Source organism: Mustela nivalis, assembly GCF_964662115.1.
Source record: "Mustela nivalis genome assembly, chromosome: X".
NCBI lineage: Eukaryota > Metazoa > Chordata > Mammalia > Carnivora > Mustelidae > Mustela > Mustela nivalis.
The window spans coordinates 37,596,536-37,615,041 of NC_139040.1; the positions used below are offsets into that span (position 1 = coordinate 37,596,536).

Here is an 18,506-nt window from a genome sequence, read left to right on the forward strand (position 1 = left end):
TGACCTAAATTAAGAGTATAGCCAGAAACTTACTGGCTTTGAGAATCTTGATTGACTAATTTTTGAACAGTTGCACACTTCCAGTATGCTTGGGTTTCTTCAGGTTTAGGAGGTTAGAATCCTGAGACTCTGTAAGGACAAATTGGGGCTACTGGGAAGTTTCAGGCAATGTTTGAAGGTAATAGCAGAGAACATGAAATCAAACGACATTATAAAATGTCTTTGCATCCATGAGTGTACCCATCACAAAAGGCCAATTTAAATAATATTATCTCATAAATGTTTATAATTTAACATATGTGTCTATTTTTTATTATGTAGTTGTGACTTTATATGCCACACTTGGCAAAGAAGCTGTAGTTCATGGGTTAAATGAATCTGAGGCTACCTACCTGATCACTAGCGTTGAACTTCTGGAAAGTAAACTTAAGGTAAATAAGAATTCTTCTTTGACTTCATGGTAGTATTCTCTGACAGTAAAATGTCCAATAATTGAGTATATTACGGGCCCACATGTAACAGCTGGATCTTTTTTTCTGCTTAACAGACTGCATTGTCAGACATCAGTTGTGTTAAACACATCATTTATGTGGACAATAAGACTATCAATAAAGCAGAATACCCTGAAGGATTTGAGATTCACAGCATGCAATCAGTAGAAGAATTGGGATCCAAGCCAGAAAATGGTAAGTAAAGCAGTGAAAACAAAATTTATTCATCTATTTAAGGTTTATTTCGGTAGGTTAGGAAAAGAAGTAATACAAGTGAAAACCATAAACTTCTTGGATTAAAAAAAAATTTTTTTTAATGTTTAAACTATCAGGACCATATATGATTAGAGTTTACTCTCCTTTTCTCCTCAAAGGTAACCAGTGTTTTAAAATCTACCAAATAGTTAATGTATTCAGTGGTTCAGACTTGGGGCAGTCTGAATTTCTTTTTCAAGTGACTCACTGTAATTTTCCAGCCTGAAGCTCACGTAAAGAAAAGATCTAAGGACTTCCATTCAGTAACTTTTTTTAAAAGATTTTATTTATTTGACAGAGAGTGATCACAAGTAGGCAGAGAGGCAAGCAGAGAGAGAGAGAGGAGGAAGCAGGCTCCCCGCCGAGCAGAGAGCCCGATGGGGGACTCAATCCCAGGACCCTGAGATCATGACCTGAGCTGACGGCAGAGGCATAACTCACTGAGCCACCCAGGTGCTCCCAGTAACTTTTTTTAAATGCTTAATGCTAGTGATTTTATTGATGTTTCAGAGGATGCAAAAAGCTGTTGGCCAAGCTCATGGTCAAATTTATTCTCCCACTGAGGTGGTATTTGGTATTTCATTTGTAACCAGCAGATGCACCTTATGGCAGAATGTCGGCTGGTCATCAGGACAGAGGGTTGAGGAAATTAAAGACTCCATTTAAGGAGTTTCTTTCTTCATGTTTAATGTGAAGATCACGAAAGTCTACTTAGATGAGAAAAGGACTAATTTTGGTAGGAGAAAACGTTGGTCGAACCCCTCTTTAGCTTCTGAGTATTTGACCATTAGGCACCGAACACATTAGCAATGAAAAAGAGAGACTGTATAGCCCTTTACCCAGTATGGAGAATGGCACAGAGGCTGAGATTTTGCCCCCCTTTCAAGCAAACAAGTGAGCCAGCCGCAGCTTCCTGGAGGTCCGAAATGCCTGGGTCAGAGATGAAGGACAGTTGTCTACTCTCAGCCAAAGCAGTAGTCAGACTGTCAGCATTCATTTTGCTTCCCCACGTTCCCATTTTCACAGTGCAGTGTGAAGAGGGTTGGGATGCTGCCTGCACCCGCAGTGAGTCGTGTTACAGGAGAGCAACCATGAGATTAGGGAGCCTGGAGCTTTTATAGAGGGTAGTAGGACTGCTCTGGTGAGAGAGAGATTATTTTTACCGTACTGGACAGGAAGCACATCTACTCTTTTGCTCTAGAGGTAGATGCTATCTCTATCTTCCAAGGTGGTTTATTGCACAAACATCCTTGAAAAGATGGTCTAGAACCCAGTCACTGCCTCTGTTCATGAGACATGCAGAAAGAAACTCAAGAGACCCATGGAGAATTCTCTCTCAACACCAGACTGACACTGCAAGATTGAAGTCACCTGGGAGGTCCTTAGCAGCAGGGATCTGTTGCCAATTCTATTGATTCACCAGAAAATTCTGATACAAAACTGAGGGGGTATTAGTCTTCATAATTTTGTGTCAGTGGTAACTTGATAGACCACATATCCCACCTAGTTCCATTTGTCTCTATAGTAATGAGACATGTATTTTTTTTTTACCTTAGTTAATAGTTGTTATGATAACAAGAAGTGAAGTGTCACATCATGTCCTTAGACTGAGAAGAGCTTAACATGTCTTCTTATTTGCTTGATTCTATAAGTTGACAGTAGTTTTTTTTTTAAGTTGTATTTATTTAAGTCACTTCTACACACAACATGGGACTCGAGCTCACGACCCTGAGATCAAGAGTCGCATACTCTTCCAACTGAGCCAGCTATGCATTCTGACAGTAGATATCTTTAAGGAGCATGACCCAATTGAAGGATAACTTTAACTTTGGTTATTTCAGTGGTAAATCATACTGCTTAAATTTTTTATTTTAACTGGTATGTAAAAGTAGAATTCATTTTTCTAAACTGATTTTTAAAAAACAAAGTTTATTTTGTAGAGCAGTTTTAGGTTCATAGCAAAATTGGGCAGAAGGTACAGATTTTCCATACACTCCTTGTCCCTACAAAGCATAGGCTCCTCTGTTTACCAACATTCCCCACCAGAGTGGTACATTTGTTGCAATGAATGGATCTACTCTGACACATCCTTATCACCCAAAGCCCATACTTTATACTAGGGTTGACTCTGGTGTTGGATGTTCCACGAGTTTAGACACATGTATAATCATTACATTGCTGTTACAGTGCCACCACTCCAGTCTCCCTGTCCTAGTGGCACCATCATGAGACCATAAAGGATATAAAGTGATTTTTAAAAAGCCACCCATCGGGGCGCCTGGGTGGCTCAGTGGGTTAAAGCCTCTGCCTTCAGCTCAGGACATGATCCCAGGGTCCTGGGATGGAGCCCGCCTCGGGCTCTCTGCTCAGCAGGGAACCTGCTTTCCTTCCTCTCTCTCTGCCTGCCTCTCTGCCTACTTGTGATCTCTGTCTGTCAAATAAATAAATAAAATCTTTCAGAAAAAAAAAAGAGAGACACTAGAGAGAGCTTGTTTTCTCTCTCAAAATAAAATAAAATAAAATAAAATAAAAAGCCACCCATCTTGTAGAACATTTATTTAATTCTGATAAAAGATCTGTGGATTCTTGGCCATTTTGGTGTATTCTGGAATGGTAAGGAGGTTACTAGGTTGCCGGAATACCCCACCTTGAAAGTGGAGGCCTCAGTATGCTGTTTTAAATGAGCATGTAGAGTTGAAGTTGCCTGACAGATCAAGGCAACAATAGCAGCAGCAGTGGAACACAAGGAAATGGAGGCAGGTGATGGAGAGAGGTCTGTTATCGTGATCATAGTGATGGTATCACAGGCATTTGCATATGTTCACATCACCAAATTGTGTATATTAAATATGTGTAATTCTTTGTGTATCAATTACACCTCAGCAGAGCTATTAAAAAAAACAACATAGGAACAGTTTAGGTAAACATTATATCTTCTATGTAACACTTGTCAGTCTAGAGTAGGTAAATTAATAGCAAGAAACAAATTCTGTCATGTTAGTTTTAAAATACTGACATATACAACATTTGCTTGGAGTGTGTATCTAGGCACTTAATAAAGGGGGAATTTCGATTTCACTCAACTGTTTGTTAGTATTGTGGAATGACAAAAAAGTAATAACGGTTATAGCAATTCTCTTTGTTGGTAGGCTCAAAGATACTTTCAAGTGACAATATTTACAGTTTTTCTAATTCACTTTCCCTGTGTATGACTGTTCTAATGGTACTTATTGAAATGTAATTTGTTGTCTGGGTAATCTAAGCTTTTTCAGCTCATTTGTTGTGTCTTTTTTAATTTCATTTTTCCAAGAATGCATTTTTATTGTATTTTCTGAAAGTATCCATCCACAAATTATTGAGGGGGAGAAAAAGTCCTTACCACACATAGTTTGAGAAGCATGACTATAGCACAGAGGTTGGTAAATTACAGCCTGCTCTCCGTTTCTGTTAATAAACTGGTCCTAGAACACCATTCCAATTGTTTAACAAGCATCTATGGCTGGATAGTTTTGGCAGATACTGTATGGCCCTCAGAGCCTGAACTATTTGCTGTCTGGTCCTTTGCAAAAAAAAGTCTGCTGACCCCCTGCTCAAGATAGCTGAAACTAATCAGTGGGGAGGACCTCTGTATTATTCTCCTCTCTCGGTCATTCAGTAAGCAAAGATAGCACTGGAGCTCAAGACCTTTAAGATGATTAAACAGCCCGGCCTTCAGACAGAGGGCTAGAAGACGAGAAGTTTAAATACTATGTAGATATTACCTTTGATAGGGAATGGAGTTGTTATAAACCCTTCCACGTGGTCTCTCTCTCTTGGTATCTGGAAATTCCTGCCTAATTTCAATTACACAGAGTCAAAGTATGATCCAATCCAGACAGGGCAAGAAGCACTAAATCTGGAAGGCCCCAAGGAGTCCCGAAGCTAGACTCATGACAAGTGTTCTGACTACAGGAGAGAGTGAGCGAGTGAGTCAGAGAGAAAGGACCTCTTACACCATTATTTTTAACTAACTGCACATTCAGTACTTTGAAAAAAGTACTTTACAGATTTCAAGAAGCAATGATAAAAACAGTGGAAAAGGTAATTTTGGTTTGGTGTTCTTTGGATTTTACTTGCCACTTGGAATCTGATCTTAAAATCACCTGTTAAATGTATTGTGGTATCTAATTCAGTGCCCACAGTTTAGTTATTGAAAAATAAAATTATTTTTAGAAAAAGTTAAAAAAAAGAAAGATCAAGTCCAGTGGTTTCCAATTAGGGGCCTGTATGAGTGTCACCTGTCGAGCCTTTGCTCCATCCCAGACACAGAATGTTCCAAGCTAGGGACCAGAGATATAGATGGCATTTTGTGATTCTCATGTCCACCAGTGGTTAAGAACCACAATCAGGTCCAACTGTCTCATTTTAAAGATGGGAAGACTGAGACCTGAGGCGCTTGTGCACAATACTGTATTCTCCCAATTCTTCAAAGTCCTGGATAGCTTTCCATAACACTGCTGAAAGGCAGGCGTAGACTGGGATTAGGCTGAGTATCTGGAAACTGGGCCAAATCAAGTTTGAAATTTTCACTGCAGGTCACCAGAATTCGATCACCATTTTTCTGTTGAGTATCAGTAGAGAGTATTTGTTTTACACAGGTTATCATGATGCAGAAACCTAAAAATCTTCATCTTTGTTTAGCAGTTTAACTTTTAAACTGAAAAAAAAAGTGCGGTGCTTTTTCGTTTATTTAGTGGGCGTCCCTCCGAACAGACCGACCCCTTCGGACATGGCCATTGTCATGTATACCAGCGGCTCTACTGGCCGTCCCAAGGGAGTGATGATGCACCATAGCAATCTGATCGCTGGCATGACTGGCCAGTGTGAGCGAATTCCCGGACTGGGGTAAGAGAATTATTCCACTTTCTCCTTAGAAGTCAGAGCTCATGTTTGGCCTTCCCTGAGCCCAGTCTGTATTAAAATGACAAGACTCTTGATGTTGCTAATTACCACACCTTTTTAAGAATGGCTAAAATGTTTCTCTCATTTTGTTTTAGACCAAAGGACACGTACATTGGCTACTTGCCTCTGGCTCACGTACTAGAATTGACCGCAGAGATATCTTGCTTTACCTATGGCTGTAGGATTGGGTATTCTTCTCCACTTACACTCTCTGACCAGGTGACAAGCTTTTCACTATATTGGCGTGATCAGATTAAGTTGCACTGTTTGGCTGACAACATATTGAGAAACTTGAGATATTTTAATTCTGTGAAAGCTTTCTCCTTGAGTTCAAAAATAGCTCCCATGAGCAGATATGTAGCCGTAGAAAATAATCTTGTGGATTTGTTAGCATGGCTTTTTCTGCATCTTTTTTTTTAAATGATTTTGAAACTAACAGTTCATCTTGTCTTTATTAGATTTTGATTTTGGATAGCTAGGATAGAGAATATAAAGGCTCTGGGCCTTTTGGGTGCATTATCCATCAACAGTGGTGGGTTTGGGGGCAGATTTGTGGTGGTGGGATTGGGGCCTGGTTTTACTCCGGGTTTTCTCTAGCACTGTGCTGTCGACTGCAGTAGTCCCTAGTCACACACTGAAGTAGGAAGAATTAAAAGTAGATGAGAAAAATCTCATTTCTCAGTTGCTGTAGCCACATTTCAAGGTCTCAGTAGCTGCATGTCATTACTGGCTACCCCGCTGGACAGCACAGGTACCAAACATTTCCATCATTGTGGCAAGTTCTATTGCCTCCCCAAAGGCAGGCCTCAGCTTTATGCCCTGGGTCCAGGATCTCCCTGCTCCCTGGTGTTCACAAGTAGCAAGGCCAGCAGCGCGTAGAGTGAACTCATGTACTTTAAGCCCACTAGAAATTACACAACCAATACCTGCTAGTAAATGGCACCTGATGTAGTCAAGTTAAAACAGACCTGTGACTAACACTGGGGCTTGAATCGTAAAACAGATTTTTTAGAAAGCTTTGTAATGGTAAAGGAAGGAAGGGAGAAAGGGAGGGAGATCTGTGATGATTATGTTTCAGTGCACTGTAGTGTGGTTTTTTAATGTTTTGAAATGTTTTCAAAATGTGAAAAACATTTCAGTAGGCTTTGAGTGTGATTCCCCCCCACCCCTGGGAAAGTTCAGAAGCCAGGGACTAGCAATCCTTGTTTTCACTGCCTTTCTGAAAACAGTCGCATCCATGTAGGGAAGGGGGCCAATGGAGTGAATGCCCCACCTACCTTTTTAATGACATTTATAAGAAAGAGTCTCAATTTTTACCAGGCATCTAAGACCCAGGAATCTCCCTCATGTCTGGAATCAGAAAAAGTGGGGAGATGAGAGGCACCACATATGAAGCCAGAGATCACTGTGATGTCCTAACTAGGGTTCCTGCAATCGTAATAAGACAAGAGAACTGATGTCATTACAGAGAGTAATAAAGTGAGGAAGGGCTTTTTAGGCTGCATCTACTGTGGAATGGCTCTCTAGAACGACAAGTGGTCAGCACCACACAGAGGGCAACTCTCTCTCAAAGGACTTAAGAGCCCATCTTTCTCCCTATAGAGCAGCGCTCCCCCCACCATGTGTGGTATGCCTGTGTGGGGATAGGTTCCCACTTGCAAAAGTGCACATGCTTGCATATACACAAAACAACAGGTAGTTATTTTATTTCCTTTATCCATCTTGTTTGTTTTCAGTTTAATATAAGACTTTTTTTCTATTAGAAAAAAAATTTTTTATTTCTTTTCAGCATAACAATATTCGTTGTTTTTGCACCACACCCAGTGCTCCATGCAATACGTGCCCTCCCTAATACCCACCACCTTGTTCCCCCAACCTCCCACCCCCGCCCCTTCCTTTATCCATCTTTTTTTTTTAAAGATTTTATTTATTTATTTGACAGACAGTAATCACAAGTAGGCGGAGAGGCAGGCAGAGAGAGAGAGGAGGAAGCAGGCTCCCCGCTGTGCAGAGAGCCCGATGCGGGGCTCGATCCCAGGACCCTGGGATCATGACCTGAGCCGAAGGCAGAGTCTTTAACCCACTGAGCCACCCAGGCGCCCCTCCTTTGTCCACCTTAAAGAAAAGTAGGATAAAGGCAATTGAGTTCTTCCAGCAGAACCTTCTGTGTGACAAGGCTGGTGCTACCTGGAATATCACACTTTTTCTTAAGAGCTAGTTTTCTTCCCGCCTGTGGCAGCACAACTACCACAGCCTACATCTAAGCTTACAGACTAGCGAACTGCATTATAGCAGATTCTTATTTTCACTTTCTATTTTTAAATTTTATTTATTTTTTTTAGAGAGGGGGAGCAAAGGGGGAAGACGAGAGAGAGAATCTGAAGCAGGCTCCACACCCAGCACATGAGCCTGATGTGGGGCTCGACCTCACAACCCTGAGATCATAACCTGAGCTGAAATCAGGAGTCACACGCTTAACCAATGGAGCCACTCAGGCACCTTAACAGATTTCTATTTTCATCTCCCTTTTTCAGTGGGCTCCTTTATCATTGTTTCTACCTACTGACCTGACATTTGAAATCCCAAAGAGTATTTATGTGTATAAGAAGTAAAAGAAAGGAAAACAAAAGAAAGGAGTAGTACATACACATTGACATATGTATGTGCAAATCTCCCATGGTCACTGGCAGTGTCTTCAGTATCCTGTTGACCAAAATGTTACCAAATTTTGAGTATTTTGGTATGTTGTTAATTGACAGCAGTGACTTTGAGAGGTGGCTTTACCATTTGGCTCATCGAAAAGAGTTAAAAGTATCTTCAGTTTTTTTCCCTTCTTTTTTTTAATTAATTAATTTATTTTCAGAAAAACAGTATTCATTATTTTTTCACCACACCCAGTGCTCCATGCAATCCGTGCCCTCTATAATACCCACCACCTGGTACCCGACCTCCCACCCCCCGCCCCTTCAAAACCCTCAGATTGTTTTTCAGAGTCCATAGTCTTTCATGATTCACCTCCCCAAAAGTATCCTCAATTTTATTTTAGTGCCCCATCTACCTCAGTGGAGGGCTTCTGTTTTTCCTTTTTTTTTTTCTTCCCCTAATGGATGATTTGTGTCATTATGTCATAAATAATAATGCTCGATTTACCAAAATATTCCATTCTTCTTCATTCTGAATCAGCGTTTCTGCTCTAAAGAAGGCTGAAATGTGCTAGAAGAAATAATCTATGGACCAAAGCAATAAAGCACTTATGCTTTAGACTTTTGTAGGTTATGATAGTTCTGATAACTCCCAGGACAGTAGATGAATTCCATGTGTAAATTTCTGTCACTGTCATTGTTGATATTTGAATTACAACATTTTTGGTGAAGATTGGTTTTCCTCATCCTATTTACTTTGTCTTTGCTATAGTCCAGCAAAATTAAAAAAGGAAGCAAAGGGGATTGCACTGTACTGAAGCCTACACTCATGGCAGCTGTTCCGGTGAGTACAGAATGTAAATGTTCTTTACTGCTCGCACTTGGACTTTTTAAAAGGTAATACCTTTAGGGATTTGTGTACGGTTTTTAAAAAAGATTTTATTTATTTATTCAACAGAGAGAGATCACAAGTAGGCAGAGAGGCAGGCAGAGAGAGAGGGGAGGAAGAAGGCTCCCTGCTGAGCAGAGAGCCCGATGCGGGACTCGATCCCAGGACCCTGGGATTACAACCTGAGCGGAAGGCAGAGGCTTTAACCCACTGAGCCACCCAGGTGCCCCTGTGTATGGTTTTAAATGTTAATTTTACTATGTTGAAATTATGGCAGATGTGTTCATTAAAAGCTTTAATAAGTATTGAGAGGGGTGAGATGGCAAGCTTCTGAAATGTATGCCTGCTAGTTTTGCAGATACTTTAAAATTAGGGGCTGAAAATGACCTGAGTTCGGATCACCTCATGTGACAATCAGTCATGTTTCAAAGGTACAAGTTTATCCTATATATCATTTCTGTTTCATCACAAATTTAAAAAACAAACAAACAAACAAACAAACGGAGGGAATGTAGGCCATCCCAGAGAACTGAAGCAGCTTATCCAAGGTTAGGAAACTGGGTCTCGAATCCGAGCCTCCCGACCCTTACGGTGACCAGGAAAAGTGGCACTGGAGAGAGCTTCCAAAGTGAAGCTCTTCTAGATATTTAAAATCCTTATGTGAAATAGTGTCTTTTATGAAAAGGAAGACATTATAGTTTTTGGTCTTTTTTTTTTAATATTTTATTTATTAGAGAGGAGAGAGAGCATAAGCGGTGAGCGTAGTGGGAGGGGAGGAGCAGAGGGAGAGGGAGAAGCAGACTCCCCACTGAGCAGGGAGCCCGATATGGGGTAGGATCCCAGAAGCCTGGGATCATGATCTGTGCCAAAGTTAGACACTTATCCGACTGAGTTACCCAGGTGCCCCATTTTTTGAGCTTTTAATAATAAATTCTAAAATATTTAACACAGTGTTTCCAATCTGCAGAGTGAAATATATTCTAGTACTTTTAGGCTTGGCAACTGCGGTGGGACTGTGTATCATGACTTGCTTGTATTATCACCAGATTTTAAGACTTAGCCCAGTATCTTTCTCAGAACTCCTTTTTGCACATGGAAAGTCAGAGATTAGATCATGAAGTGTTTGGCCCAAGTTTTCTAAGAATTACAGATGGAAGTTACTTTTTTTTTCTAGCTCCTAATTACAAAATTACCAAATAACCAAAAAATTAGGGTAGATCAGAGTGGCTGCCTTTGCCTTTTTATTTAGAGGTGCTGTGGGATTCAGCATGTTTACCAACTGCAAGAATCTTCTCACTAAAGCGTAAGAAAGTGACACTAGTGATAGGTAGCACAAGGTACTTACTGTGTTCCAGGCACTGTGCTATAGATGGGTTGGGTTTTTCCAGTTTTTTTAAAGGAAAAAAACTTGCCCGAAGTCACAGAGCCCGCAGGTGCTAAAGTTCAAGTGTGACCTGAGTCATCTTAACTACAGTGATCCCAGAATCAGTCGACTTAGCTACTATGCTTATCTATTTAGGATTGTTTCATTTTGGGAGACAGTATTTTGGCTTTATTACCCAAAGTACAGGAATCCTTAGTAAATCATATCAGAGAACAAAGGGAAGGAAAAGGACATTACAGGAAGTAATGTCCGAATTTAGGTCTGAGGATAAGCAGGACTTAGCTGATATGCTGTGTATCTTCCAATTGCCCATCGTCCATTCTTCTTTGCTTTGTGTCTTGAAAGGGTTGCTTCTGTGGATGAATTATCAGGGCTTGCTTGCCTTCTGATTTGTGGTTGGCTTCAGCGAAATTATTGGCACTCAGGAGAGATCATGGGGCATGGAGGCATGGGGAGGGGTGGAGGGGTGTTCTGCATACTTTGCTCCTTTCCTCCTGGCCTGTGATTTGGGGAAGTGGTCAGGTGCCCATTGGACAGTCTCTTCTTTCCCACTAGCCATAACCAGGCCTTGCCCATGGCTGTAGTCCTTATTAGTTCCAATGATACTTCTCTCCACTTACTTCTTCAGGCCTAGGGATAGTAAACAATCCCCATGTTGCTGGTCCATTGATGCTTCACCCAACTTTGTTGGTTCCCTTTGTTGGTTCCCTTAGTTCTTCCTACTCCTCTACAAATAGGCCTTTAAAAAAAAAATCTTTTTTGCTGAGAACTGATAGATTCTATTATCTGAGTTAATTTCTTTCCTGGGTCAGAACAAAAGATCCATTTAGTATCGTATATTCACAGAATTTAGAATAAATCGCTGCTTCTTGTAAGCAGTGACTCAGTTGAACATCATGTAATTATTAGGTTGAACTAAAGGGTGACTTAATGGGCTAACAATAAATCCTGCCAACTCATTGCAACCATACTGTTTGTGTTCCTTCCTCACTGAGGCCTTTCTGTGCTCATGACTCATATCTACTGGAAGGAGCAGGGTGGCGGGGGGGCTACTTCTCATACATCTGTCTCACTCCCATATGCTTTTTTTCCACCCAACATCCCATTCACTTTTTTCAGAGGGACAGTTACAGGATATTAAAATCCTTCCAGGGAAGTTTTGGAATTTCTCAATCACAGATCTAGACAAATATTTCAGTTCTGTAATAATGCTTCCATCTGTGGAAATGGACAGAACGACGCTGTCCCATGCTTGAATGCTGAGGTAGCCTCTCTGCTCCCCCGCCAGCTTTACTGAGATACAATTGACGTAGCATTATGTTAGTTCAGGGTGTACAGTGTGATGATTTGATATTTGCAGATATTGTGAAATGATTACTTAACACACCCATCGCCTCACATAGTTACCGCGTGTGTGTATGTGTGTGTATATGTCTGTGAGCAATGAGAACATCAATGTAGGTCTTCAAAGACCTACTCTTCTAGCAGCTTTCGAATATACAATACATTCATGTTAGCTGTGGTCACCGTGCTGTGCTGTATGTTACATCCCCAGGGCATAACTCATCTTCTACCTGTAATTTTGTAAGCCCTTGGACCAACATCTCCCCATTTCCCCCCACCCCCTAACTTCTGGCAACCACCAGTCTACTCTCTGTTGCTAAGTTCGGCTCCATGTGTAAGTGAGATCATACAATATTTGTCTTTTTCCGTGTGCCTTATTTCATGGAGCAGAATGCAAGAGATGGTTTTGTTGTCTTCATTTGTGAATGGCTCTATTCTGATATGGAAGGAACCATTCCTAAAGTCATTCATGGTAGCACAACTGAATTTATACTGACTGCTACTTCAAACATTTAACCAGGTATTTGTAAATAGATGTGCTTTGTGCAACAATTCTTATTAATTTGTGCTAAATCATTTCAAGAAAACATTTAGGGATAGTCTGGGCCTTTTTGCTTCTCTGTTTTATTTTTTTAATATACTATCTTGGGAATCCCTATATCCCAAACCTAGTTCTATGTTTAATTTTCCAAGGAGCTATGAGCAAGAAGCCTATTCTTTTTTGTTGTCTTAGCTTCTGTTGAAAGGGAATCAAAATATCTAAATTATAGGGACATCGAACTTTAGAAAACTGTATGAGTAAACTCTTAAGAAGCTCTGTAAATCTCTCTGCCATGCTCTAACAGTCACAAGGTAGTGGTGAGAAAAACATCAGGATTAGGTTCAACATGGGATTTTGGTGTTTTTTGAAAATAAATGAATATATGTGAAAGAAAAGAATTAAAAAAGGTTTTTTATGTGGGAGGAGAATGAATTTTTTTACACTCTAGTTAGTTAACATTTTTTTAAAAATATTAGGTAAACTTAGTGCATAGAACTGAAAAACTCCTAGTCTTTTTGAAATAGTGAACAAGTAAATTCAGTGAAATTAATTATGGAATACACATATCTATTATAGTGAAGACTTTTACCTAAGATGTTGTAAACAAGGTATCTTCAACTAAAGACTGTCTCAGTGTTGGTGTAATTCTTTTCAGATTATTGATTATTGTGCTTACCTTTTAGGAAATCATGGATAGAATTTATAAGAATGTTATGAGCAAAGTCCAAGAGATGAATTATATTCAGAAAACACTGTTCAAGATTGGGTATGATTACAAATTGGAACAGATCAAAAAGGGATATGATGCACCACTTTGCAATCTGTAAGTACATTTGATAGACTCTATAGTGTGAGCCTTTAGGTCTTGTGTGTTTCCATCTGGAAACTGACTAAGTAACTGGAAAGTTAAGTTAGTTTGAGCATCAGCACCATCATCATAAGGTTTGCATTTCTCTTTTATTCATTTCTAACCCTCATTACTTACACAGCCAACACAGAGAACCCCAAGCTCTGATTGTGGCAATTTAATAGATTTTAATAATCGAGTGAATAGTTAAGATTCAATTATAAAATTTGGTCTTGTGAAGAAAATCTAGACTTTCAAATCAAGACATTTGAGTTTAAAAAAGGTCACGTCTAACTAAAAGTGATACTCAAGATTTTATTCTGCATAAAGTTTCCAGTGTATTGTCTTCATAGAACAGTATAATAGGTATATGAGTATAATGGCTATTTAAAGTGCAGTGCTAGGAGAGTGGAGATGGGGAAACATTTTTCATAAGAGAAAGAGAAGTTGATAACTAAATGTTCTAAAGAGAGCTGTAATTTATTTCTTTCAATGACATCATTTTCTTTCATTTACTGTATGTCAAAGCAATTTCCTGACACTGCATTCTTTTTTGCTTTTTTAAGAGTTTCTCTGGCATTTTTAAAAATTAAAGTACAGTTGACACATAATGTTCCCTTAGTTTCAGGCATATCACATAATGATTCAACCTCTCCGGATGTTATGCTGGGCTCACCACAGGTGTCACTATCATCTGGCATTTTTCTGCCTTTTTTTAAAGTGTTACTAGTTGTCACTTTGTTAACCTCTCATTAATTACCACCATGGTTCTCAAACTTATGTGTCCAGCCAAGTTGAGCAGTCTTGCTCAGAGCTTATAAATTAGGATGTCACCAAGAATAACAAATGCATGCATTAAAACAATCCCTCCTCCTTTTTCATTTTCTCAAGGTTACTGTTTAAGAAGGTAAAGGCTTTGCTGGGGGGGAATGTCCGTATGATGCTGTCTGGTGGAGCGCCACTGTCACCACAGACACACCGATTCATGAATGTCTGCTTCTGCTGCCCAGTGGGTCAGGGTTACGGACTCACAGAATCGTGTGGTGCTGGGACAGTTACTGAAGGTAAGTGTTGGTAATGTGGCAAATAATTCAATGTTAGTTGGTGCTGATAAAACCCATTGGCATTAGCTTTAGGAACTATGGTATTTTTATACCTCATTACGTGATATCAGGTTCAGGGCAAACCTGAAGACTTTCAGTAACTTTTAATTGAACTATCACATGTGCCCTTTATTTTTAAGCCTTGTAAATATTTATGCCATTTTGTCAGTCCTCAGAATTCTGTCACCCTGGGCCTTTAAACTTCTCTCTCCAAATGATTCCTTCCTCAGAGAACTGCACTCTTAGAATAAAGTATCATTTTCATGCTCCCTCTTGAACGCATGTTCCCACCCTGACTTCTTGTTTGTTTTATCTTCTGTCATTTCCATCATCCCATGGCCGTGTTTCTCAACTTTGGCACTACTGAAATCCTGAACCAGAGAGTTCTTTATTGTTTGGGCTGTCTGGTGTGTCGTAAGTTGTTCAGTGGCTGGATGAATGGATAGCAGGGGTAACTCACTCCTCCCAGTTACAGCAGTGGAATAACTGGAAACATTACCAAATATCCCCCGAGGGGCAAAATCATCTTGGATTGGGAAATACTGGGTATGGTAATATTTGGGGGATCATCCCACTTTCACTTTAAGTTTATTATGTTCAGAATCATATCCAACATCCCAGACCATCTCACCACCTCACAAATTGTTTGTGACAGTGGTCTTAGCATCCTTAAATTCATTCAGAGCATTCACTTTAAAGTCATCTAATTAAATATCTTCAACTTGGATCAGATCTTCCCACTTCTTCACTGGACTGGTCCCTCCCTTCATGTCGCCTTTGGCATCCCGCCTTTTATTACTTCACACTGCTCTGCTGTAACAGCCTCTCCGCGGCTATGCCTTGCCTCCATGATTGCACTTTGGATTCATCGTATGTACTTGTTTTAGACGCCTCCCCCTCAAACACTGCTTCATTCCCGGCCAGCCGAGCTTTCCAGACATCTTTGATCTGGCGCCATTGTAGCCATTGTCATTTTCCATGATTTCTCATATCTCCTTGTACCTGGCTCTGCTCTCCAGACAAGCCAGTTTTCTTACTCTTTCTCATCTGGGCCTTCTTGCTCTCACCTCTCTGTAGCTTCTGTTCCTTTCTCTTAGAATGCCCTTTGGCTAACTGGTCACAGCTGCCTTTTCATGCTAGACTCCTCAATGAAGTCTTTCCCAGTTTTACACTGATCTTGCTAGTCTCTGAGGTAACCGTGGTGCTCGCTTCCATGACTGTGCGCTTGAGTATTTAAATGTGCTCTAAATTGCTTCACATGCATTTTGGCTCAGGTAGGTTGTTTGTAAGCTCACTGAGGGCACATAACACATGTGGTCCTTTATGTGTTTTCTCTTTTCAGTATTTAATATAATGCTAGGTTGATTATGGATAGCAGGACTTCCAGCTTACAGAAGAAGAATATCGTCATCATCGTCATCCTCATGTTTGGTAAAAACATTTAAGGTTCATCGAAAACTTAGTTTGTGCTAGGAAGTACTAAGCACCTTCCACACATCATCTCATTGAATCCCTATAGCATATATCCCTATTAAGAAGTAGGTTTTCTTACTCTCCCCATTTAATAAATGAGGAAATGGAGGCTTAGTGGGGTTAAGTAATTTGTCAAGTTGCACAGCCAGTCAGTGAATGGTAGAGAAGGAATTCCACTCCAGATCCGTCTTACTGTAATCCTAGGCAGGTCATGGTGGAGCGAGCTCTCCTTTACCAGAGGGCTTTGTACTTCATTATCTGAAATACAGCCCGTGAGAAGCAAAAATGATGTAACAACAGCTGGAGTTGATTGCACTGTTGAAATGAGCTTGAGATATCGAAACCCTGACCACACTTTGCACTGCACTCACGATGGTCTCTCTTCTGTCATCTGTGAGACTCTGGCTTGGACTCCAGTATTGCTGGTCTCAGGTGGGTCTGAAATGTGTATGCTAATATCTTTGTTTCCTTTTCCCTCATAGTTACTGACTATACTACTGGCAGAGTTGGAGCCCCTCTCATTTGCTGTGAAATTAAGCTAAAAGACTGGCAGGAAGGTAAGAATTTTATGACAAGCTCCACTGGTTCTAGATATGCTGCACACCACCTTGAGCATCAAGATGCCCAGTCCTTAAAGTGTTAGGTGGTCTGTGGTGCTGTGTGAGTCTTTTCTGCTGCTCATACCCTGTGCTTGCTTTCTCCTTGGTAACATCATCAGGTTCCGAAGAGGAAAAGAAAATCTCTAGAATACAGGCGTGGTGATTCTGAACTTGAGAAAACTTGATGGTAAAGAGGAAAAACATTCTTAGTGGGCCATTCCCTAGGTTTGGAGAAGATGTATTCCATCTTTTGAATCTCAACTTTGCTAGTGAGGAGGTTGGGGCTGGGAAATGAATCCTCAGATTGTTAGGGGATTGAGTGACTGATCACACACACACACACACACACACACACACACACACCAACAACCCCTTAGCCTTTGACCCCAGGAAACATTTTCACAGTTGAGACTCAATTCTCCAGCTATTTGTATAATTTTATTTTTATATGTGACTACGAAGAGGAGCCTGGGCTTTACAGACATTGGCAATAATCCTTTTTCTAAATCAGCTAAAGGCAAAAGTGAACCAGTGTACCTGAAGAAAGTGTGATAAATACGAAATATGTGCATTAATTGCAAAATAATTAGCAGCCTGGCTTTGCCAGATGAAGCAAAAGTAATTAGAAACTTAAAATTTTAAAAGGGAATATTCACCTTGGGATGGAGCCGTAGACTGAAAATTTAAAGGACCGGTTAGTTACCTTTTAGGACAATTCCCCTAGGTTGTTCAAACTCAAGAAAATGAATGGGCTTTATCTGACATATACTTGAAGTCCCTGAAATTGTTTCTCTTCTTCGACTTTCTTAAAATGTATATTGTTTCAGTGCTTCACAAGCAAATGGCCACTGAACCACATTTAAAATCCAGTTGCATTCCCAAGAGTTTTGCATCTTGGGAATGAGTCCTGCCAGGCCGTGACATTCCAATTCTAGGATAGAAATCTGGAGAGAATATAGGGAATATGGGTCTGGCTCTGTTGAGTCTCGGCATCACAATTGTTTTTGTTCGATGGGTTATTTATGAGGCAGTGAAATCAGAGAAACGAGGTATATTGCTACAACTTGGTAAGGCAAATTTTGCCTCTAATTTTTGTTTCTGATTTTCTGGCATCGAGCCTTAATATTCATTGGGGGAGTGGGTCCATTTGTGCAAATGTATTTGGGAATTTTTCTTGCTGTGAAGGAACCTTTGCTCTCTAGAATAGGAATGATCTTAATGTTTTATGTACAGTGGGTTTCGTCCAATTCAAATACTGACTAGTTTAAAATTTTTAAGAGCAGCTTTAATTGTTTTAGGACATAAAATCCAATCAACATCTCAGATTATGAATTCAGATTTTTGTATATTTCCCTTCAGGTAAGCAAGCAAGTTTTACTCAGTAATAAACAGGTAATGAGTAGTGGTAAGATATTCTAGAGTTATTGTCAATTATTTCAGTGTTCTCACTTTTAAAGTCATGACTGGTCATAGGCAAAGTTAAGAAAATAAAGTTTCCCTCCTTTTTCTCCTAGCCTCCCTTTCCCTCTTTCTACCTGCTCTCTTGTATTAAAACCTTAAAAAAGAGTGAGTGCATGTACATGTACTCATGTATATGAGAGAGAGAAAGGGAGAGGGAGAAAGGGAGGTGCCTGGCTAGCTCAGTCGGTTATGGATCTGCCTTCAGCTCAGGTCATGATCCCGGGGTCCTGGGATGGAGCCTAGCATCTGGCTCCCTGCTCAGCGGAGAGTCTGCTACTCCCTCTGCCCCTCCTCCCGCTCACGCATGCGTGCATGTGTGCATACTCTTTCTCTCTCTCTCTGTCTAAAACAAAATCTTTAAAAAAAAAAAAAGGAGAGAAAGAAACAAACCCTAAGAGACTCAACGATAGAGAGCAAACAGCATCAATGGAGGGAAGTGGGTGGGGGAGAGGCTAGATGGGGGATGGGGATTAAGGAGGGCGCTTGTGATGGGACTGGGTATGTGTAAGTGATGAAACACTGAATTCTGCTCCTGA

General features: G+C 40.3%; 1 protein-coding gene across 8 annotated transcripts in view; it reads left to right on the forward strand.

The window, feature by feature from the left end:
- The window catches only part of ACSL4 (acyl-CoA synthetase long chain family member 4), an 82,621-nt gene that overhangs the window by 46,197 nt on the left and 17,918 nt on the right, over positions 1 to 18,506 (forward strand). For all 8 annotated transcript variants that reach the window (XM_082717334.1, XM_082717330.1, XM_082717332.1 and 5 more), the window contains 8 exons: positions 322 to 431; positions 548 to 686; positions 5,480 to 5,630; positions 5,783 to 5,906; positions 9,102 to 9,173; positions 13,171 to 13,310; positions 14,226 to 14,398; positions 16,393 to 16,467. In XM_082717334.1, coding sequence (XP_082573460.1) covers positions 322 to 431; positions 548 to 686; positions 5,480 to 5,630; positions 5,783 to 5,906; positions 9,102 to 9,173; positions 13,171 to 13,310; positions 14,226 to 14,398; positions 16,393 to 16,467 — 984 coding nt within the window. The remainder of the gene's footprint in view (positions 1 to 321; positions 432 to 547; positions 687 to 5,479; positions 5,631 to 5,782; positions 5,907 to 9,101; positions 9,174 to 13,170; positions 13,311 to 14,225; positions 14,399 to 16,392; positions 16,468 to 18,506) is intronic.